The sequence below is a fragment of the Sapajus apella genome, unplaced genomic scaffold (assembly GCF_009761245.1).
Source record: "Sapajus apella isolate SASKATOON/1434 unplaced genomic scaffold, GSC_monkey_1.0 scaffold113, whole genome shotgun sequence".
NCBI classification, from domain to species: domain Eukaryota; kingdom Metazoa; phylum Chordata; class Mammalia; order Primates; family Cebidae; genus Sapajus; species Sapajus apella.
This window is the reverse complement of record NW_022437053.1, coordinates 96,444-119,414: the sequence shown is the minus strand read 5'-3', so window position 1 is coordinate 119,414 and position 22,971 is coordinate 96,444. Positions and strand designations below refer to the sequence as shown.

Below are 22,971 nucleotides of genomic sequence, written 5' to 3'. Positions count from 1 at the left end.
AGTGGAAAAAGCTGGTTTAAGTGAAAGCTCAAAATTTATAACGCAGGTAGGGGCTATTACGTTTCAGCATGTACTAAATAAACAGTGAGTTAAAGATAAATATTAAATTTAGTAGAAAACTAATGCACTAATGATTATACTTCATTTTGACACTGAAAAATCGTAAAGAAAATTTATGAGCATCATAATTTGTATTAACATAAGTATGTTTATGATGGGTCTCAATTATATATTAAGGAATTCTGGAAGATACTGAAAGCCAAAAATAAAAATAATAAACATAATAAGCACAAATCTCAATTAAAAGGCCTGTTTTCAAATAATCAGTATACCACTGGAAGCCATGCAAACTACAAAACTGAAATGATTTGATTGATTTGAAAGCATTACAGTGTACAAGCCTGCAGTAAAAAAGCAAAAGGAACACTTAAAGGGCAAAGCAAAAATGATCATGTGCCAGATTGATGGAGAGCAACAAATTAGTACAACACTGCAGCACAGGTACCTTTGTTGGATCTACATGCGACGACAATGATGCTTCTTGATCTCTTAGCATTATGTGAGCTGCCTCAGTACTTGGTGTTCTTAAAGAATCAGCTTGTGGTGAGTAAGAGGTGGAAGGAGCTGGGGTGGGCTCCTCCAGTCTGACATTAGTTAAATTTACATTATGATTAACAGCAGAGGTTGATGATGCTGGGTTTGTTTCAGGCGAAAGGTAAGGGACTGGAGATGAAGCTTCTGCTTTCTGTGAAGTGTTTAAAATATTTTAAATATAGTGTTTCTGTTTACTAACTTCCCACTTCAATTTATAGTGATTGGTAGACATACATTTTAAGTGTGCTGAATAACAAAACTATGACCTCATGTCCTAAACTTTTTGGGAAAAAATCCAGTACATTGCTGTGTAAGACAAACACACAAAATTTAGAATTAAGTCCTTGGTACTCTCAAATTGAAACTGAAGATTAATTCTTAATCTGGAGAAAGGACAACATATATATTTTTAAACTCAGTCACCACATTCTAAAATTTAATAATGCACCTCTATCTACAAAACGTTGAATGCTTGCTGCTTACCTGTTGAGAGGCTGGCTTAAATCCAGGGGAGTCTATTCTATGAATTGGTTGTGGCTGCGCTTGTGGTGAGTAAGGAGGATATGTTTGGTTTTCATGATGCATTCCAGAGGAGTCCTCTCTTACAGGCTCAGAGGACCGTGTAATGGCAGACTCCGGTGGAGTCCCAACCTCATCATTAAGAGTTTCATCTAGTTCTTGATCAGTGTAGGCCCCGCCTTCTGTGTCTGTGTCTTCATAGTCAGAAGTGTGTCTACTGTCCGTGCTATACATTGAGTATTCACTACCTGGGGCTGACAGGTAGGACAGACGATCATCATGCAAATCAAGGTCATCACTTGTAGCACCGTCCGCCTGGGTCAAATAAAAGTAAATTACAAATTTTATTCAGTAGTTCTTTAAGAGAGGGCCTTCATTGTACAAGGGAGATTGAAAAGGATATCTTTCTCTGGAGAAGCCACATCTACTTCTTGAAACTTCTGGTAAGGAAAAGTCAAGAAGATTGTACAAGCACACACGCAGACATACAGAGCATCCCTTGAGATCTGAAGGGCATGGATGAAGGAACAGTGGCTGGTCAGCCGGACAAAGTGAGACTCCAGGGCTCAGCCCTGGAAGACGACGAAGAAACTCTGACACTGCTCAGATTCATAAAACCTACTAACTAGCTCTCCAGCCCTTTTAAGCAAGGTGAAGAGGGAGACTGTTACCAAACTAAGCTCACAGAAACAAGGACACACTGACAGAATAGCACATGAGAATAACTATGAAATAAACCCAACGGTTCAAAAGTTGAACAAGAACTAATATATTATGTTTAGAAAACAAGTGATATGGTTTGGATTTGTGTTCCCACCCAAATCTCATGTTGAATTGTAATCTCCAGTGCTGGGTGAGGGGCCTGGTGGGAAGTGACTGAATCATGGGGGTGGTTTCTAATCGTTTAGCACCGTCCCCTTCACACTGCCTTGTGACGGAATTCTCCAAAGGTCTGTAGATTTAAAAGTGTGTACTTCTCCCACTCTCTTCCTCCCACTCCAGTCATGTAAGATGTGCTTGCTTCCCTTCACCTTCTGCCATGATTGTAACTCTCATGAGGCCTCCCCAGAAGCAGGAGCCTGTACAGCACACAGAACTGTGAGCCAATTAAACCCCTTTTCTTTATAAATTAACCAGTCTCAGGTGGTTCTTTATCACACTGTGGAAACGAACTAATACAGTCAATTGGTACCAGAGACGTAAGGCATTGTTATGAAGATATCTGAAAAATGTGGAAGCAGCTTTGGAACTGGGTAATGGGCAGAAGTTGGCAACAGTCTGGAGGGCTCACAAGAACACAGAAAAATGAGGAAAAGTTTGTAATTTCCTAAAGCCTTGTTGAATGGTTTTGACCAAAATGCTGACAGTGATATGGACAATGAAGTCCAGGCTGTGGAGGTCTCAGATGGAGTTGAAGAACTTACTGTCACACATGCTTGCTATGTTTCAGAAGACTGGCGGCGTTGTGCCCCTGCTATAGTGATCTAAGGAACTTTGAACTTGAGCGATTATTTAGGGCATCTGGAGGAAATTCCTAAACAGCAAAGCATTCAAGATTCAACCTGGCTGCTTCTAACAGCACATGCTCACGTGTGTGCGCAAAGAGATTATCTGAAACTGGAACTTATATTTAAAAGGGAAGCAGAGCATAAAAGTTTGGAAGCTTTGCAACCTGGCAATGTGGTAGAAAATAAAAACCATTTTCTGGGGAGGAATTCAAGCTGGCTGAAGAAACTTGCCAAGTAACAAGGAATAGAATGTTAACAGCCAAGACAATGGGGGAAAATGTCTCCAAAGCATTTCAGACACCTTTGTGGCAGCTCCTCCCCTCACAAGCCTGGAGGCCTAGGAGGGAAAAACGGTTTCATGAGCTGGGCCCTGGCCCTGCTGCTCTGTGCAGCCTCAGGACATGGCATCCTGCATCATGGCTGTTCCAGCTCCAGACATGGCCAAAGGAGGCCAGGTTACAGCTCAAGCTGTTGTTCAGAGGGTGCAAGCTCTAAGCCTTGGCAGCTTCCACATGGTATTAAGCCTGTGGGTGCACAGAGGGAGACAGGTGAGGCTTGGGAGCCTCCACTTAGATTTCAGAGGATGTATAGAAATGCCTGGATGTCCAGACAGAAGTCTGCTGTACAAGTGGGGCCCTCATGGAGACCCTCTAGGGCAGTGTGGAGGGGAAATATGGGGTTGGAGCCCCCACCGGGAGTCCCCACAGGCGCACTGCCTAGTGGAGCTGTGAGAAGAGGGCCACTGTCTTCCAGACCCCAGAAAGGTAGGTCCACCAACAGCTTGCATCACACACCTGGAAAAGCCACAGGGATTCAATGCCAGTCCATGAAAGCAGCTGCGGGGCCTGTACCCTACATAGCTACAGGGCAGAGCTGCCCAGGCCTTGGAAGACCACCCCTTGCATCAGTGTAGCATGGGCATGAGCCATGGAGTCAAAGGAGATTATTTTGGAGCATTAAGATTTAATGACTAACCTGCTTAGTTTTGGAATTGCATGGGGCCTGGAGCCCCTTTGTTTTGCCAGATTTCTCCCTTTTGAAAAGGGAGTATTTATCCAATGCCTATATCCCCTTTGTATCTTGGAAGTAACTAACTTGTTTTTTATTCTATACGCTCCTAGGTAGAAGGAACTAGCCTTGTCTTGGATGAGACTTTGAACTTTTGAGTTAATGTTGAAATGAGTTAAGACTCTGGGGCACTATTGAGAAGGCATCATTCTATTTTGCAATATGAGAAGGACATAAAATTTGGGAGGGACCAGGGACAGATGATACGGTTTGGATCTGTGTCCCCACCCAAAACTCAAGTTGAATTGTAATCCCCAGTGTGGAGTGGGGCCTGGTAGGAGGTGACTGGATCACGGGGACAGTTTCTAATGGTTTAGGACCATCCCCCTTGGGTTATCTTGTGATAGAGTTCTCCCAAGATCTGTTTAAAAGTGTGTAGCACTCCCCCACTTCTCACTCTTCCTCCTGCTTCAACCATGTAAGATGTGCTTGCTTCCCCTTCACCATCAGCCATGATTATAAGTTTCCTGAGGCCTCCCCAGAAGCAGGAGCCTGTACAGGCCACAGAATTGTGAGCCAATTTAACCTCTTTTCTTTATAAATTAACCAGTCTCAGGTAGTTATTTACAGCAGTGCAAGAGTAGACTAACACAATCTTTTAAACATTTGACATTTGGCCCTTAAAGCTGTTATGAAACACAATGGAATATCATCACCTACATAATGGTTGCTACATTAAGAAGAAATTCTTTATTTTTAATAGAAGCAGTATCCAATGAATGGAGAGGCAGAAATACAGTGATGCTTTTCTAAGTAATTAAGAACTGTTCCTAATAGTGTATGTTGATGACCTTCTGAGTAGATCAGAAAGAAAGTGAGAAGTATTTGAGGGAAAGGAAGCTACAGAGTTACAATCAACAGGTTATCACTGGACACTAATGTGCCATTAGTACCTGGATTAAAAAGAACACTCCCTGAAGACACTGCCTAGACACTATGCTCAGTTAGTCATGAGAGGTAAAAGATCTGGAATCAAGAAATCAGAAATTATTTCTTCCACTTCAGTATGGACTTAGGACAAACATAAAACTCTTGTCCTCCAGGAAGATATACTGCTATTAACTAGCAGGTTTTGTGTGGTTCTACAGGTCTGCTATGCCCAAAGCATTGTCGTGAGAGTCAAGCTGCGTGAATGGAGCTTTCCACATAGTCCCATGCTTGCCTCTCTAAGAGCTGGACCTTGAGTACTGCCTTCCTGATAAGAAAGACTAGAGTGTGTCAGGCCCACCAGCTTTCAAGAGAGTATCTGCCAGGCTGGGGAGAGTGGGAATCCAAGGATCTATCCTGTCAGAGCACAATCCCTCTGAGTAAGACTCCATGGCTTCTCAACTTGGTAACAGCTGTTGTAGAAGAAAAGTCTTCCTGCTATCTACTCTAACTTGCCAGGGTTCTGAATACTATAATCCAGTAGTCAGTCAGGGAAATATTGGAAGTCTGGGCAAGAATAACTTGGAACTCATCAATTCACTTAGATTTTGCAGCTGGTTTGAAATACAGAAATGAGCAAGAACCATGGGTTGCTTTAAACTAGTAAACATGTTAAGAAAGCCTCAGGATGACTTTTCTTGGTTTAGCAGGGGACATATAAGACTATGTCAGATCTTGCAAAAAGGAACTCTTCCTAGCAATTAGGCTCAAGTAGTTGGATCAGGAAAGTCAATGTGAAATGAAGTGGTTTTAGTTTAAGAATCTATTCTATAAAATATACTTGAAGAGAAAGGGGCAGGAAGATAAGCTTTAAGTTGTTAACAACCTTTTCTGGCTTACAAAATGCATGTCTAGCCTGATAATAAATGACCTATTTTTCCTTACATAAAAAGCTAGAAAGTTGGAACTTTATTTTAAAACCAAGTAAAGAAAGCACACTAGAATATCACTAAAAAAAATTACAGAAAATTAAGATTTGTCAATTTTAAAAAACCCTCTCAGGTAGTACACATGTATACTTTGTGCATTTTGGGAAAACATTTATAGGCTAATTTCAATTTAACAATTCACTAGTGCAAGCTACTAACATTGTACCTGACAAAGGATGTTAACAGAATTGTGTTGTTATAGAAAATTAGTATGAAGAAGACTACAATCCCTTCATCAAGTGCTGCAAAAGTAGAAATTGGTAATAGTGTGTTCCTGTAAAGTGGTATGGTTTGTTGCCACCTTGATTTCCTATCAAGTTCTGGCTGACATGTTATTCACAGTGGTCTTAAGAGTCTCATATGCATGGTCCATCCCCCACACTGGTTCACAATGAGAAAAAGCACAGCTCTGACACATTACTATAGCTGAGAACAACAGACACTGCCTCTCAGTGCTAACAGCTCTCCTTGCAGAGGCTGTTTACGTCTGGGTAAGGGACATGGGGGGTCCTAAGCATGCAGCATGCGCTCTCAGAGCATCTGTAGCCACAGCCAGGCAGAGGAAGGCAGAACCATGCAGGGGCAAAACACAACAAAAACCAAACCAACAAGGAAGTACAAAGAACAAAATAAAAACCAGAGATACTCTCAATCTTCCCTCATAACCAAAACTTACTGTATGGATCTGAAGAAGGTAAAAAAACATGAAGAAAAAAAAAAGAAAAAAGAAAAAAAGCTTCCTTCAGTGGTGTACTCTGAGGAAATGATTAACTCTCCGGACAAAATAAACAGACTTTCCCATCAAAGATTGCTAAATAACCAGAAAGACTGACAACAGAAAGTAGTTATTTTAAAGGTGGCCATTTGGAAATACAGAAAACCAAAATTCAAAGCCAGGAAGGATATCTATTGCTTTGTTCAATATCTCCCAGTATGTTGTAAGAATGTTAACAGGTGCGGAGTGAAAAAAAATGTGACGAAATGCGCATATAAAGTAGGCTTTTTAACTTTAAAGATGTCTCAGAGCCTTTAAATGTCAGTGGCTACCAGGACACTCCTGAAGGGATCTAGGGTTTATTTCCCACCCACTGTTCGCCTTCTCTCTCAGAGCAAGTCCTGAATTGAGTGTGCTGAGGACAGCACTTTGGGAGATGCTCAACTAGGCCATCCAAATCTCCTCATTTTCAGAGAAGGAAACTGAAGCCAGGCTCAAAGTTGTCATTCACAGCCAGATAGGGACAGCATCAGAACTTAACCTGCTCTTCATTATAATTTGAGATTCATTAAGAGAGAATCATTCTGTAGTGGTAATTCAATAGGTTAGAAAATTTAAGAATTCTGTTACCATCAAAAACAACTTTCATAACATCTACACACAAATTATAAAAACCTACAAGTTAACTTTCCCCAAATTTCTTCAATATGTTGATCTAATAAGAAAGCACTGGTATCTCAAAAGCATCGGATTAGTTACATAATTTATTGAACAGGTCACAAAAGTAATAGGAAATGTCTTACCTTTCCTTCAGAAACCCATACTAGCTGGTTTTGCTGCTGTTGAATTGCTTCTTTTAGTGCACCATACCAACCATCATTCATTGAATTTAAGTTAATTGTAGCTGAAAATAACAATGTAGTTTTATGGTTACAGCACTGCCAAAAGTCAGAAGAATAAATTCAAACCTGCTTACAGCTAAGTCATCATTACTGAAAGATGGTATCTGAGGAGGTAAACATTTGAAATTTCTATTTTGCAACTGTATATTTTCTTTTACCCAAACAGCAGCTGTTAGCACAACAGGAAGCTTTCCATGAAAAGGCCTTTTAAGTTTTAGTATTTGAACACCACAACACTTTGGCCTACATAATGTTACCCAGACACATAAGCTGAAAGAAGGCCTTTATTAACATACTCACTCGTAAAAAGATGGTGATTATTTTTACGAAGTTTATGAGATCGCTCATATAACTTCCTGGCACTTTTCCGAGATTCTGGACATAATCTCATTCTCATTGTTTTTACTCCTTGCTTAGAATCAGGGTTAAGAAATACAACAATTGGATACCACTGGGCATAGTTAAGACGATCAACTGCATTTGGTGTTACATCTAATAAAGCATGTTTGTCCTAGAAACAAAGGAAAAACAAAGGCATAAGACATCATTAATTAAGAATCACCACATTCAGCTGGGTGCAGTGGTGCACCCCTATAATCCTAGCACTATGGAAGGTCGAGGTGGGTGAATCACTTGAGTCCAGGAATTTGAGACCAGCCTGGCCATTATGGAGAAACCTTGTCTCTACTAAAAATACAAAAGCTAGGCAGGCATGGTGGCATACGCCTGTAATCCCAGCTACTTAGGAGGCTGGGGCACAAGAATCACTTGAACCTGAGAGGTGGAGGCTACACTGAGCCGAGATCACGCTACTGCAGTCCAGCCTGGGTGACAAAGCAAGACCCTATCTCAAAAAAAAAGAATCATCATCACATTCAGAAACAGTGAAAAGTGTGTAATGTATTTAAGTGGTAACAGATCTTTAATAGTACTCTTTAATGTCTCAGGAGCACATATTAAAAAACTGTAAATGAAGTTAATTCAATACTATTTCTAGCCAAATTTCTAAAAAACCTATGAAGCTTTTTTTTTTTGAAGCTCACTTTTAAGACTTAGCCTTAACACCGCAAACTGATAGTATTATCCATGTTCAGTTAGAGTGAAAATAAGTTTAAGAATTTAATATTTCTGACATTCCTTATTAATGTAAATATCAAACTACAACTTGAATTGTACTGATGTAATATATAAGCAGTCTGATAATAACATCTAAACATCATATACTTGTTTTGTGGTAATGAAAGATCACCTTCTCATGCCTACTGTAACTATTCCCTTGAAAGCAATTATTATGATGTTTTTCAGTAAGGGCTTTATTTTCTTATAGTATGTCAATAATAGTCTTAGAAAAACTACCTTCTACTTTCGAATTAACCAATCCCATCCCACTCAAAACCACAATAACAATAAAATAGGTCAAGTTTTAATAACTTACTTGATCTATGATCTGCTTTATTGTATGGAGGCGAATAATGCCAGAGCTACGTTGGTCGGTTCCAGCATCTCGTGGTTCACTCTCTATTCATGATGTCAGGACAAAAGTAAAACAACGAATTTTCATTGGTTAGATCAGAGTTTCTCAATTGCTGGACATCAATGATATGCTGGGCTGGATAATACTTGGTTTGTGGGAACTGTCTTACACATGCAGTACTTAAAGTGAGTTTTAATATCCATACTCCCCCCCCCCCCCCCCCCCCCCCCCCCCCCCCCACTATTTTCCCAACTACTTCAATGTTCCGGAAAAAACTTAGCCATTAAAGAAGAAAAAATATATAGGAATGCACATTTTTTCTTTTGCCTGGGGCTCTGATATGGCTCAACATGGCACTACTTCCCTTTTTCATACTGTGCCATCCAGAGAAAATATTATTTGTATGGCACACTGAGATAAACTGAGGAGGTTGCTCCTTTGCCAAGCTCTGCCCAGCTACTACTGGCTGAAAAGATCAACACCTCAACATGTCCATCAACCATCAGTAACGGTGCTAAAGCAGATTGCTTAGGAAGTTCTGGGTTAGACACCTTAGTTACACCAGCAGAAGGGGAACTCGGGGGCAGGGAGCTGTTCATCTGTAGCTGTGAAATAGCCTATGGCTTCATCTTGGTGTATAATATGCCAAATGCAGCTGGGGCTGGTTTCCAACCAACCATCTCAGAGCACAGCAAGTTTGTGACTCTAGTCAGGAGGAGAGTTTGAAAGCAAAAGGAAGAGCTTTGGTGTTTCAGAGATCAGACAAAGGTAGAGATCTGGAAAGATAAGTCACACTGAGGGACAAGGTAAATGATTTTAGAGAATCAGACAATCAGAAGACAAAGCACCATGGGCAAGCAGGGCAGAGGTGCAAATCTGGTGAACATGGGAGAATTAAGAAGAAAGATCAACTGGGAATTTTGGCTGGAAAAAAAAATGCTACTAATTCCTCAACTCAAAAGACTGTTAGATTCAAAGAAGATACATAACTAAGCAACCTGAATCCCTTGTGGAGTAAACCTGATTAAACCTATCTAACACCCTTTAAGGCAGGGCTTTGTAAGTCATTATACTTACTTTTCCCAAATCTAAAAATCCTAAATTTGGTTATGGGTAAGGGTCACCACCAACTTCGTCAGGTGAAATGTCACCTACACATAATGACCATAAAAAAGACACTTCTGAAAAAACTAAGAAAATGAACATTTTCTAGCTTGCTTAAATTTTACTCAAATCATTTGTCTGCAAATCTTCTGATTTTCATTAAATAAATATCCTCATTTAACTTCATTATCAACCAAATGAAAAGCAATATATTAAGAAAAGGTAATGTTCTGATTCTTTAAATTAACACTATGCAGTTTAAAAATGTTACTGAGGGTCTTATATAGTGCCAGTGGGAACAACAAAATCCCCAGCACAACTCTCTGGAAAGCAGAAACATTTCATCATAATTATGTGAACAGCTATATTCTTAAAGATTTAAATACTTTGGGAAACAAAGCAGGGCATAAACAAGCAAACAAAATATGAACAGATTTCTATATCTTTTGTAATAATAAACTATAAATTTGAAACAAATGATATAAAAAAGGCTAACTGAACCACAGATTGCAGGATAATAAAATGAAAATATGCCATTACCTATGAAAAAGGAAAACAGGATATAAACTTTTCTAAACAGTATAAATAAAACTTGGCCAAAATATGCTTAAAAGGGTAGAAGAAAAAAAAAAAAGAATGTAAGAAAATACAATGGAATAAAATTTAGGGTGGTGATAATGTATGTAAAAATTAATTTTCCAACTTTTCCAAACACAAAATGGCACTTGTATGATTACAAACAGTTTACAAATAAAACAACACTAGGTGCAGTGGCTCACATCTGTAATCCCAGCTCTTAAGGAAGCCAAGGACAGAGATCACTTGAGCCCAGGAGTTCAAGTTCAGCCTGGACAACATAGTGAGACCCCATTTGCGTACACACACACTGGGGTTTTCCACCAAATTAAAAGAATGGGACAAAATGCTAATTTTCCACTGACAGAAAGTTTACTGAGTGAATTAGACTCACTTTAGAGGTGTAATTGGTAAAGAAACATTCCCAACCTCATTTTAAGTTAGTCTTAAGGCTACTTACTTGCAATCTGATAAATATCTGGTTCTTCTCTTGCCAGCTTTTCTCTGGCAACATCAGCTATTGGTCCAAAAATGGTTACAGGCCTCAGAAATCCAGCTGGAAAGAAATTCAAACAAAAAACAGCATACTTTATATCTTTTCTTTCTTAAACATATTGACTTTAAAGGGTATTAAGTTAGTCTGTAGAAAATAAACTACCTTCTCGAAGAACCACTCTTTCATAAGCTGGAAACTTTGTTTGAACAGGCTGAGCGGACAAATCCTCTCTGCTTTTTCTAAGATTTCTCTTGGAGCTGCGAAGACCTCGGAATCTCCAGAAGTCAGCACGGTCTCCCCCTGCTGTTTTTGGAAGTGTATACTGTACACTGGCTAGCTGCTCAGCTCTACACAAGAAAGGAGAAAATTAAAATAAGGGCATTTAAAAGACAAAATGAAAAAAAACCCACAATGAAATGTACAGTATTAGACAGAAGTTTGCATGTAGTATAACTCTTAACGGTTTTAACAAAGAGTAATTTGTAAAACTAAGTCAGTTATAGATATGGCGAATACAATGAAAAAGAACTCTTTACATTACCAAGATTTCCCAGTGGGACTGAAATAATCTATAATTTACTTAATTCATTCTATGACAAGTATCCAAGCATTCATACCTGTTCTTATTAGGGATGATGCCTCGTTCTACCTCCTTATGATTTTTGCCAATTCGAATAGCAAGCCAAGAGCCCAGTTTTCCATTGTACAAGGTATCCACAACACGAAACACCTCTCCTTTGTTAAAACTGAGTCCATAGGGAGATTCCTTTTCATATTCAAAATGGGTTCTAATATAGAAAGAATCTCCAACATCTGATTCTACAATGCGACGATAAACTAAAAGGGATAAAAATGAACATATTATCAATATTTTGTGGCATAACAATCACATTATGTAAAGATGCTATGATGATAATAGTATCCAACAAATTCTTACTATGTGCCAGGTAATGTATTAAGTATTTTATTTCATGTATTCATCACCATTACTGTAAGAATTGGAACTCTTAGTACCTCCATTTTGCAGATGAGGAAACTGATACAGAAAATACATCAAGTAACTTGTCCAAAGACACACGCTTGTTTTCTATTTCTATCACCTGACTTATTTGCAAACATTATGGCCATTTCTATATTTAAATCGGCAGTTCTCAAATGAGGGTAATTTTATCCCTTACCATCCAAGAAGACATTTGCCAATATCTGGACACAGTTTTGGCTGTTGCATCTGTGTACTGAAAGGGTAGGGGATGTGTGCAAATGGCATCTTATTCTAGTGGGCAGAGACTAGGAATGCTCCTGAACATCCTACCATACAAAGGACAGCTCCTAAAACAGTATTTGGTCCAAAATGTCAACACTGTCAAGGCTAAGAAACCCAACTCTAAGTGAAAAATGTATCTACTTTATCACAGACAAAATGGGGTTTTCTCTTCAATCAATGCTAATAATAAACATGAGTGTACTGCTTAGAAGTATCAGTACAAAATTTGAAAACTGCTGATACATACTTTTGTATTGTTCTAATGGCCAAGAAATCAAAATTTTCTATCACCTGTAAAGGGTTGAATGGCATTTTATTTAAATTAGAATATTATAAAGGTTAGTCCTATTAGTGTGCTCTGCTAATGAAAATCATCTGAAATCATGTGCACCTAAATGACTTAGAATATGTAAAATTAAGTTTCTTTGAGATTAATGAATTCATTCATCACTCAACTTTGAGTGACTTATTTTTTTAAAATGGAAAAAATCTCTTTGTAAGTCCTCAAACTACAAGTTTATCTCCTCCATTTTCTGATAGCATCTCACCATCCTTCTTCTTCTGAGCCAATATGGTCACTTCTTCTCCTTTAGGGAGGTCAAGCAGGAAAAGGACGGCTTCTTCTCTTATGATATTTGTAAAATCTACGTTGTTTACCTATTAAAATAAGATTTCATAAATCATTCTTATCTAAGAATATGAAAATAATACACACAGGACACAGATATTCTTAGTCTACCTAATTTGAAAATATCACATCTTTTTTTTTTTTTGAGATGGAGTCTTGCTCTGTCACCCAGGCTGGAGTGCAATGGTGTGATCTTGGTTCAGTACAACAACCACTTCCTAGGTTCAAGTGATTCCCCTACCTCAGCCTCCCAAGTAGCTGGGACTACAGATGCCTGTCACCACTCCAGGTTAATTTTTGTATTTTTAGTAGAGACAGGGCTTCACCATGCTGGCCAGGCTGGTCTTGAACTCCTGACCTCAGGTCATCCGCCTGCCTCAGCCCTCCAAACTGCTGGGATTACAGACGTGAGCCACTGCACCCAGCAGAAAATATCACATCTTTAAGAGGAAAAAAATCTTACTTTGTAGAAAATAATACACTCTAATTTTGAAAAACCAGAAACAAATAAAGTGTGTTGAAGGTATACATTTATTTAAATATTCAGTGTATCCTGACATTGAAGATCATCTGTTGTAAAATTTAACCAATTTAGATGAAAAAAGGTAACTTTTTACAAGTCGCTGAAAAAAAAAAATCAAAAGAAAATGGGATTAAAAAGACAGTCTGCACTGTGGCATCCCTGTAATGGCATCTGTGCAATGCAGCCTCCGTGTTTGCCAAGTTAATATTTACTTTTATTAGAAGCTCCTAATGCCAAAATGATAACTTACCAAAATGTTACCAGTGACTGTGTGCAGGATTACAGACAGGTTTCCTTCTTTCCACCTTTTGGAAGTTTTCCAGATTAAAAAAGAAAACAACAGCACAAACAGAAACCAAAACAACGGACATGCACCACTTACTTTTATGAAACAAAACCAAACCAAACTATTATGAAACACTTTTTAGCCAGGTGTGGTGGCTCATGCCTGTAATCCCAGTACTCCGGGGGACCAAGGTAGGTAGACTGCTTGAACCCAGGAGTTTGAGACCAGCCTGGGCTACATGGTGAAACTCTGTCTCTAGAAAAAATAAAAAAAATTTGCCAGGCATGGTGGTGCATGCCTGAGGTCTCCTAGCTACTCAGGAGGCTGAGGGGAGGATCGTTTGAGCCCAGGTGTTTAAGGCTGCAGTGAGCAGTGATCACACCACTGCATTCCAGCCTGGGTGACAGAGTCACTGTCTCAAGAAAAAAAAAACAAACATCCATCCATAATTACTTCAAAATAGGATTAAGAGGTGGGTAAGAAAATAGGTCTCTTTGATTTCCTTGGTATAGTGAACGTTATCATACATGTTGTATTTAAATGTTTTTGATATAACTTGATTGACAACAATGTAAACATCGTCAGAAAGAATCAAGATATAATATCAGATGGAAGTAAGTCTGAAGTCATGATGATGCCTTGACTTTTTGACATGTCAAGTTCAAAATGAAAAGGAGGAGGGTTCAATGAGAAAATGGCCACAGGTGGCAGGCTGACAGGGCTCAGGAAATTATTCAGAGTGAAAAGATTTTGATTGTGAACTGCTCACTTAAGCAACCAAACGCAAGAAAGAGACTGTGTAACAAGAGAAGCAGAGTTACCAACATTCCTCAAGTTTTAATGGTATCAGTAAAGAAGGCAGGAAAATAATAAAAAAAAAAAAATCAGAGTACCAGAATGGTGTATTATAGAATCTCAGGAAGAAAGTACTTCAAAAAAGATGAAGACAGTCAAAACACTGCTAAAAAGATAAAGGAAAATGTGGGTTGAGGCTCCATGGTGGGTTACTGAAAACTAAGCTTCGGTAGTGGTTAACGGTGGAGGCCAGACTGTAAAACTGTGACTACAATGACTGAAAAGAAAACAGGCAAGGGCCTCAACCACATCCTTCAACAAGTTTAACAGCAAAATAGAACCAGTAAGAGACTGGAAGTCAGATGAAGAACCAGAGAACAGAGAAAAAGAAAGTGAACAAAGCTGCAAGATTCTGGAGCAGACAGGAGGCTGAATCCACGACGATGGCAAGAGGGAGACTGAATACAGAGAGAGACCAGAATAGAGAGGCATGGCAAAGACACTGTGAGGTGGAAAGGCAGAAAAAATGCAGGAGCTCATAACGAACAGATATCTTCCGATTAAAATGGAATATGGTTTAATCTATTAAATCAAATGGAGGTGTGGTTATTTTAGAAAGAGGCTGGGAGCAGTGGCTCATGCCTGTAATTCCAACAATTTGGGAGGCCGAGGCGGGTGGATCGACTCAGGTCAGGGGTTCGAGACCAGCCTGGCTAACATGGTGAAACCCCCACTCTACTAATACAAAAATTAGCTGGGTGTGGTGGTGCATGCCTGTAATCCCAGCTACTCGGGAGGCTGAAGGAGGAGAGTCACTTGAACCAAGGAGGCAGAGGTTGCAGTAAGCAGAGATCACGCCATTGCACTTCACCCTGGGCAACAGGTGTGAGACTTTTGTCTCCAAAAAAAAAAAAAAAAATAGGATACAGATTAAAAGATGGCACTATGTCACTAGGTGACGCTGTTTATGGGGAAGGGAGGGAGGGCTCTATAGATAGGCTCCATTAACAGACTGTATCTAACCTGTGCTTTCCTGATTTTTGTAACTGATCCTGTCTCTTGTGGAGTATGAAGTTTAAAAGCCAGGGCAGCTTACACATTTGCCCTTGATGTGAATTCCATCTCCCTGTGCCTGAGCCATTATCTGGGGTTAAGAAGGTCCCAGAAGTTGTGTGGCCTGCTTCAAGATGACTCACATGGGAGACGAGCACTGGATGTTGCTTGCTGGCAAGCTGTGGGCCATGGATGGCAGTCTTGCCAATCTGAATGTTTAGTTGAACTTCCAAAGACTACCTGATAGCTATTATAATCAGGATGTAAGACTCGCTTACTTGTATTTCTATGAATACCAGTGATGGAAATGAAATGTCACATTCTTTACCAACACATAATACAGCAGTAAACGAGCAAAATACAAGAATGGGAAGTGAGAAGTCCAGAGTAAGCTAGACCTGATGGATTTTGACTGTGAAAGTTTAATTGGCTCAACAGAGGCTGCATACAGATTACCATCTAATTACAATAGTAAGCTTGTTGTGTTTGATGCCTTTTTCTGGTGATCCAAGTACTTTCTAACCCACAGAAGTTGCAATACTGACGTACCCTGAGAATTTGATCACCTTCCTCTAAGCCTTCCTTGGCTGCAGGGCTATCTTCTAGAACGCCAGCTACAAATATTCCGACATCATTTCCACCAGCCAGCCGCAAACCCACACTATCTCCTTTTCTGAATTTTACCAATTTCATGCTGGGCCTGTTAAAACAGATATTTCATTTGAAACAGTTAAGAAGAGCTTAAAATGTTATAGCAAACTACTACAGTGAAAACTATTTTCAGAATTAAATAAAGAACCATCATTTCTAAAACTTCCCACATACCACTAACTTACTAAATAAAATTTAGTATTAGAATTAAAACCAGATTTAATAAAACTATGTTCTGATTAACATTTTGGAATATTCAAATTTAGTATACGGTACTATTTTAGATAACTAAATTACTTTGTAAAACAATGCTTTCTCAACTCTCAAGGAGTCTTGGGAATACATGGTATATTTCCAATGGCGAAAAAAACTTCCATTTTTTTCCACCCCATTTCATGTATCATTTCTATTAAATAACTGAAAAGTCTAATTTTTTAAAATAAAGGTAGAAATTGAAGTATAAACTGGCTAATTTTCCTGACACGATGGAGTCAAAATGAGGTTCCAAGCATTGTGATTTCTACATGCAACAGACAGTGATTTTTAAAAAAATTTGCAGTTGGTGGACTCTTTCAGTAGTTCACAGAGTAGTTCAATTACTCTGCTGCCCCTCTGAGTCTTACCATACAAATCATATACTCTTTCAGCCCTTCTACATTAGCTCCACAACCAATCTCTGTCCTTTTCTAGTCCTCTGAATGGAAAAAAAATTAACGAATAAACACCCACCTCTAGCATCAGTGTAGTGCTGAAACCTGTGACACTCCTTAAAACAAATGCTAAAGGATGCCTTATAAGAACTGACTGGGCCAGGCGTGGTGGCTCACGCCTGTAATCCAAGCACTTTGGAGGCCAAGGCGGGTGGATCACCTGAGGTCGGGAGTTCAAGACCAGCCTGACCAACATGGTGAAACCCCATCTTTAAAAAAAAAAAAAAAAAAGAAAGAAAAAAGGAAGAAAAAAGAACTGACTGAACAGAAACAGATTGTACAGTAATTACAAATTACCCTCTATATTTCCCATCTAGGTATTCATAAGTACTCTCGCGCTCCTAGTCAAGAAGATATACTACTTTGCCTATTCTAACAAGAAGTGTAGGAAAAAAAATCTCTATACTCTTATTTCATTATATAATAGAAACTAACAGATAACAAAAAAAAATACAAGTCAAATGAATGAATGTGTTGAGGGAGAAGAGATTTCTAGTCTTTTTAAGCCAACTAAAGACCACCTTCACTTTCAGAACTTACTATTCACTCCTGATTGGGTTACCTACCTGGAACTAAGATCAGCTAGTCATAAAAGTAAGCGGCTGAGAATCAGATGAGGTAGCTCACTGGCTGGTGGCATCCTTGATCCCTTCATGAAACTATTTACCAGCTTTCCTACAAATGGTCCAAGCCTCTCAGTTGTAGTGGTACTCTAGTTTCCCAACCAGGTCAAAAGCATTCTCATAGCCTCCTCTCCTACATCCACTGTACTTAAAGCTCTTTTAAACATTTCCTCAAAGTCTGTAAGACTCCAGGTCTCAGCTGGGTATGGTAGCTCAAGCCTATAATCCCAGCACTTTGGGAGGCTGAGGCAGGAGGAATGCTTGAGTCCAGGAGTTTGTGACCAGGCTGATTAAAACAAGACCCTGTCTCTATTAGGAAAAAAAAAAAAAAAATTTAGTTGTGTTTCGTAGCTTGTTCTTGTAGTCCTAGCTCCTCAGAAGGCTGAGGTGGGAGGATTCCTTGAGCCTAGGAGTTTGAGGTTACAGTGAACACAATGATCACACCATTATACTTCCAGCCTTGATGACAGCGAGGCCCTCTCTCTTTAAAAAACCAACAAACAAAAAACCAAAAGACTCCAGGTCTTTGGAAATCCTCTTCTAACCCTGACCAATCTAACGTGCTTCAAGCGGCAAAAACAGTTGAGCACAGTCTCCACCCTTTAGTAAAATCTGAATTTTGAAAACCACTGTTAGAAGACTTTCAGGCGCAATCTCACACACAGTGTCATGTCATTAGAGGACTGACATTTTATACTTTGTCCTGCCTGCATTATATTAACTACTTGCAATAGCAAAACAGACTCACTAACTTCTGCATCAAATCCATTCATTGGCTTTACATGAAAAACCAAACCTTTCCTGGTGCAGCTACTAATCCTGTCTATGTCCTCAAATCCTCTTTGGTATTTGTTCTCCCAGGGAAGGAGGTCTCTGGAATCTTAACATTACACTTTCGTAAACCTTAAAGACTTATAAAAGTTTTCAACCAATTCCCGAGAAAGGAAAAAGGGGATTATGCCTTCACAATTTATAAAAATTTAATTATCAATTACCTAATATTAAAATTGTATAATTTTAAACCTGTGAAAGCCTCATCCCTTTCAGAAACTACTTCTCTCTAACTAGCTGGGTCTAAGATAATAACCCAATTTTCTTTAGCAATGAAAACAAATGAGATTGGGGGTCTAGATCTAACCCACTTGAGGAAATGTTCCAATTTTCAATTATTCACATCATGGCCCTTTTACCAGTGGCAATAAAGAACTAATTTGGGCCAGTTGTGGTGGCTCATATTTGTAAAGCACTTTGGGAGGCTGAGGTAGGTGGATTGCTTGAGCCCAGGAGTTTGAGACCAGTCTGGCAACATGGAGAAACCCTGTCTCTATTAAAAATACAAAAATTGGCTGGTGTGGCACGCGCCTTTAGTCCCAGCTACTCGCAAGGCTGAGGTGGGAGAATCACTTGAGCCTGAGAGGCAGAGGCTGCAGTGAGCTGAGATAGCACCACTGTACTCCAGCCTGGGCGACAGAGCAAGACCCTGTTAAAAGAAACTAACCAAACAAAAAACCAATTTGATGAACAAGATGGTTTGAAATTTGCTTACAAAATTTACATCTCAATTCTACCAAGTATAAAATATAAAGTAATGAAAAGTGTAAGATAGCAAAAACTTACTTTTGAGTTGTTAATGTAAACATGCCACAATGCATAGAACAGTCCCTCACAATAAACAACTGGCCCAAAATGCCACTAGTACCGAGACTGAGAAACATTTTTTTTTTAATGCCCCATTAGAAAACTGTGGAAATTCTGATGTCTGAATAGAAACTTTTTTTGTTTTTCTAATTTCTAACTTAACAACTAGGCAGGAGACAATGGTGAGAAAGAAAGCATCTAAAAAGTTCCTTTTGTTCTCCAATTTCTAACTATCATACATAAGTAACAGAATGTTAAATAAAAAAACCTAATCATAGTATTAGGTGGTATGTACTATCTTAAAAAGAATATGAAATATGGTTTACAATCACATTTGTAAAGAGTAGGAATTTGATTGTAAACCATATTTACAACAATGCTTAAAAATGAACAAAGAAAACAACACAACTTTAAAACTGTATTACCGAAGCATCCCATCTTCGTGAGTTGAATTAGGTAGGACACCATCAGATGGACTGACAGGTAAATCCACATCTGGTTGCCCAACTTGAGCATACACAGGCTTTGGTTCTAAAAAAAAAAAAAAATTAATTATGTCTCACTTTAGAAAAACATGGAATAATGTAAGCAACCAGTGAAATAGCCAAATAAAAAGACTTTCTCTCTATATATGAATCATAAAGTGCAGAGAACCTGAACAGGAAGGTATCTACCATATATATTAGAAAGTACATTTTATAGTAATAAATTCTGAAGTCTTTATAACAAGTAGGTATGTTACACGGTCACCTGTGTTTTCCGTAATTTCAACAATCAGAATTTGAAAAATCTGTTCTCTAGGGACAAGTAACAAAAAATAGATTTGAGAAGAGAGAATCCCTATATTTAAGACTGCCAAAGTAGCTAACTTTCCTCATTATGATAAAATTTGTTTTTAAATAACCACTCAGTAAGCAGAGCAAGACAGAAGATCTGAGAAAAGGACGTGAGACATCAGAAACAAAATCTCCAGGCATTCCAGGCAACGGATCTTAGAACCCTGTAGGTTCTTACGTTTTGTCTTCACAGGCAGCTTTAACAGGATGCTTGGGTTGGATACAGTGGCTTGAACCTCTAATCCCAACACTCTAGGAAGACAAGGTGGGAGGACTGTTTGAGGCCAGGAGTTAGAGACAAACCTGAGCAACACTCCATCTCTCAGAAAAAAAAAAAAAAAAAAAAAAGACCAGAAAGCCCAAAACAGCCAGGTGTGGCGGCACACACCTATAGTAGGGAGATCAGGTGGAAACACAGCTAGAGCCCAGGAGGTTTGAGTTACAGTGAGCTGATCACACCAGGTGGGTGAGAGTGTGAGACTCTGTCTCTAAAAAAACCCAAAGAGAATGAATAAATAAAGGTATACTCAATAAAATATTAATGAAAATACTTTCAAAAAAAGCAAAATAACTTTAGTTTTTAAATTTTTGAAGCCAATCTCATGTTTCTCTTTAAACAGCAGTGTTGGGAAAACAACTTTATTAATTGCAAGAAGTTGTTAACGGTAAATATTTTCTATCTAGAAAGTAAAACATTCATGAAAGTCTACTGATTTGTACCAACATATTACTCGTAAGAAAAATGCTGGAAGTCATATGCAGAAAAATGCACAGATGGGAATAATAGTAACTGCATGTTTAAAATCTTCTGTAAACCCTAACTACTACTTTATTCTAATTGCAAATGTTTCTTGAACTTAAGTGTTTTGTTATGCTTACCTGGAAGAGAAGGTGTTTGTTTCTCATTTCTTTCAACTGTAACTTCTTCTACTATTTTAGGTGTGTGATCATCGGCATGCTTTACAGGAGTTGAGACAGCCCCAGGTTTAGAAATTCTCTCTTCATCTCTGCTCCGGTGACTATATGTCATTAAAATAAAAAATCAAGAGCATAAGAATAATTCTGGAAATCATCTGTAAGAGAACAATATAAGAGGCAACACAACTTCAAAAACAGTGACAACCTGCTGTTACCAAAATATTACAAAAACCTAGTAATTAAAACTACAGTAGCATTACCATAAAAAAAAACTAAACAGATTAATGTAGTAAAATCGAAAATTAAGAAATATGTCTACAATAGCAAAGTTTACTATGGAAGCAGTATTCCAAAACTGGTGGAGAAGAAACATAACATTTAACAAATAGTGTTCGGACAACTGTCCACAAACGTAGAAAAATTAGATCCCTATGTATAACAATGGCAAAAATAAACTGGTTTCAGATGAACTCAAGTCCTAACAAAGTTTAAACATTCATATAATCAGTAGAAGTCTTTTAAAGTAAGACTCAATGAAACCACAGTATATCAACAAAAGTGATTACATAAACTACATGCAAGTAATTGGGGAAAAAGATATAATACTGGGTTGAACTAAATGAAATGAGAATTCTTTAGTTCAAACAGCTGAATGTTAACAATTTCATATAGTTTGATCAAATATAAATGTTGACTATGTATTGATCTACGCAACATATGTAAGAATTTAATATTTAAGAAAAGAAAAGACTGGCATAATGGTTGTCTGTAATTCCAGCACTTCGGGAGGCCAAGGCAAGAGGACTACTTGTGCCCAGGAGTTTGAGACCAGCTGGACAACACAGCAAGCTCCACACTCTGTTAAAAAAAAAAAAAAATGTAGAACGTAGCCAGGTACTGTGGCTTGAACCTGTAGTCCTAGCTATTGAAGAGGCTGAGGTGGGAGAATTGCTTGCGCCAAGGAGTTCGGGGCTGAATTGTCACTGGCTTTACAAGTAGGGCTCTTGCTCCATATATAACACAAAACTCCTAGGAGTATTTTTATCTTTGGCTAATTTGTTTACTCCATTGCTAATTACACCTTTTTGTCCTGTGATATAATTATAACTTCAAAGGTGATTAGTCTTCAAAAACAACATTTCATATGAATAAATGAAACTCACACCACTCTACTCAATTTTTCATACAATTAATATTTGAAAAAGTACTGCTTTTTTTAGTGCATTTCCATTATCTACCAAAAGATGGAGGCATTATTCAATAATAAAGATCTGGAATAGTGCTGTTAAAGAGAACTATAAAATGACCTGATTGTGTAATTTAAAATTTTCTAGAATCCATGTTAAATAAGGTGCAATCAATTTATAAATTTTATTAACTCAATGTATCTAAAATAGTATTTCATCATCTAAGTTATTAATGAGGTATTTTACATCTTTTGTGCATTAGGTTTTCAAAATCCTATGTGTCTTTCACACTAACAACACAACTCGATTTGGACTGGCCACATTTCAAATGTTCAACAGTCACATGTGGCTAGTGGCTACGGTGTTGGACAACGCAGATCTAGAGTTACGGCACAAAACAAAACCACCAACTTTTCCAAACATTAAGATGTTCTGTCACAAGCAAATATGACTACGAAGTCAAGACAAAATCTGAATTTACGCATGAAATTGGTCAATAATCAGCGGCAATTATTGAAAGAAATTGGTGAGGTTGTGATAATGAATCACATTTTCCCCAAACCTTTCTCACATAATTCCTTTTTTTTCTTTTTTTTTTTTTTTTTTTGAGTCAGGGTCTCACTGTTGCCCTGGCTGGAATGCAGTGGCACTATCATGCTTGCTTCACTGCAGCCTCAACTTCCCAGGTTCAAGCAATCCTTCCACCTCAGCCCCCAAGAGTAACTGGACTACAGGTGCATGCCACCATACCCTGCTAACTTTTTCTACTTTTTGTAGAAAAAGTTAAGTTCCAGGTGAGCCTAAACTTCTGGGTTCAAGTGATCCTCCTGCTTTGGCTTCCAAAAGTGCTGGGATTACAGGTGCAAGCCACCATGCCTGGCCCTTCCTCACATAATTCTATCCTACTGGCTCTCAATACTTAGGGCTAAAAAATGTGTACTTTTTTTTGCTATTATAAGGAAAGCTTTCCGTAAATATCATGTGTTTGGAATCAGACTCATGTTTACATACTCTAGGTCCTAGTAGCCTAGAAGGAAACTTTGGGCA

The 22,971-nt window shown here is 38.4% G+C and overlaps 1 protein-coding gene across 10 annotated transcripts in view; it reads right to left on the bottom strand.

Moving 5' to 3' along the window:
• The window catches only part of TJP1 (tight junction protein 1), a 115,785-nt gene that overhangs the window by 18,104 nt on the left and 74,710 nt on the right, over nt 1-22,971 (bottom strand). For 7 of the 10 annotated variants that reach the window (XM_032259922.1, XM_032259916.1, XM_032259918.1 and 4 more), the window contains exons 9-20: nt 20,699-20,838; nt 19,409-19,514; nt 15,911-16,061; nt 12,625-12,733; nt 11,430-11,649; nt 10,975-11,159; nt 10,777-10,872; nt 8,598-8,680; nt 7,463-7,673; nt 7,064-7,164; nt 1,078-1,428; nt 506-745 (exon numbers count right to left, since the gene is read on the bottom strand). In XM_032259922.1, coding sequence (XP_032115813.1) covers nt 506-745; nt 1,078-1,428; nt 7,064-7,164; nt 7,463-7,673; nt 8,598-8,680; nt 10,777-10,872; nt 10,975-11,159; nt 11,430-11,649; nt 12,625-12,733; nt 15,911-16,061; nt 19,409-19,514; nt 20,699-20,838 — 1,993 coding nt within the window. The remainder of the gene's footprint in view (nt 1-505; nt 746-1,077; nt 1,429-7,063; nt 7,165-7,462; nt 7,674-8,597; nt 8,681-10,776; nt 10,873-10,974; nt 11,160-11,429; nt 11,650-12,624; nt 12,734-15,910; nt 16,062-19,408; nt 19,515-20,698; nt 20,839-22,971) is intronic. The other 3 variants (XM_032259923.1, XM_032259924.1, XM_032259925.1) reach the window with 1 other exon arrangement.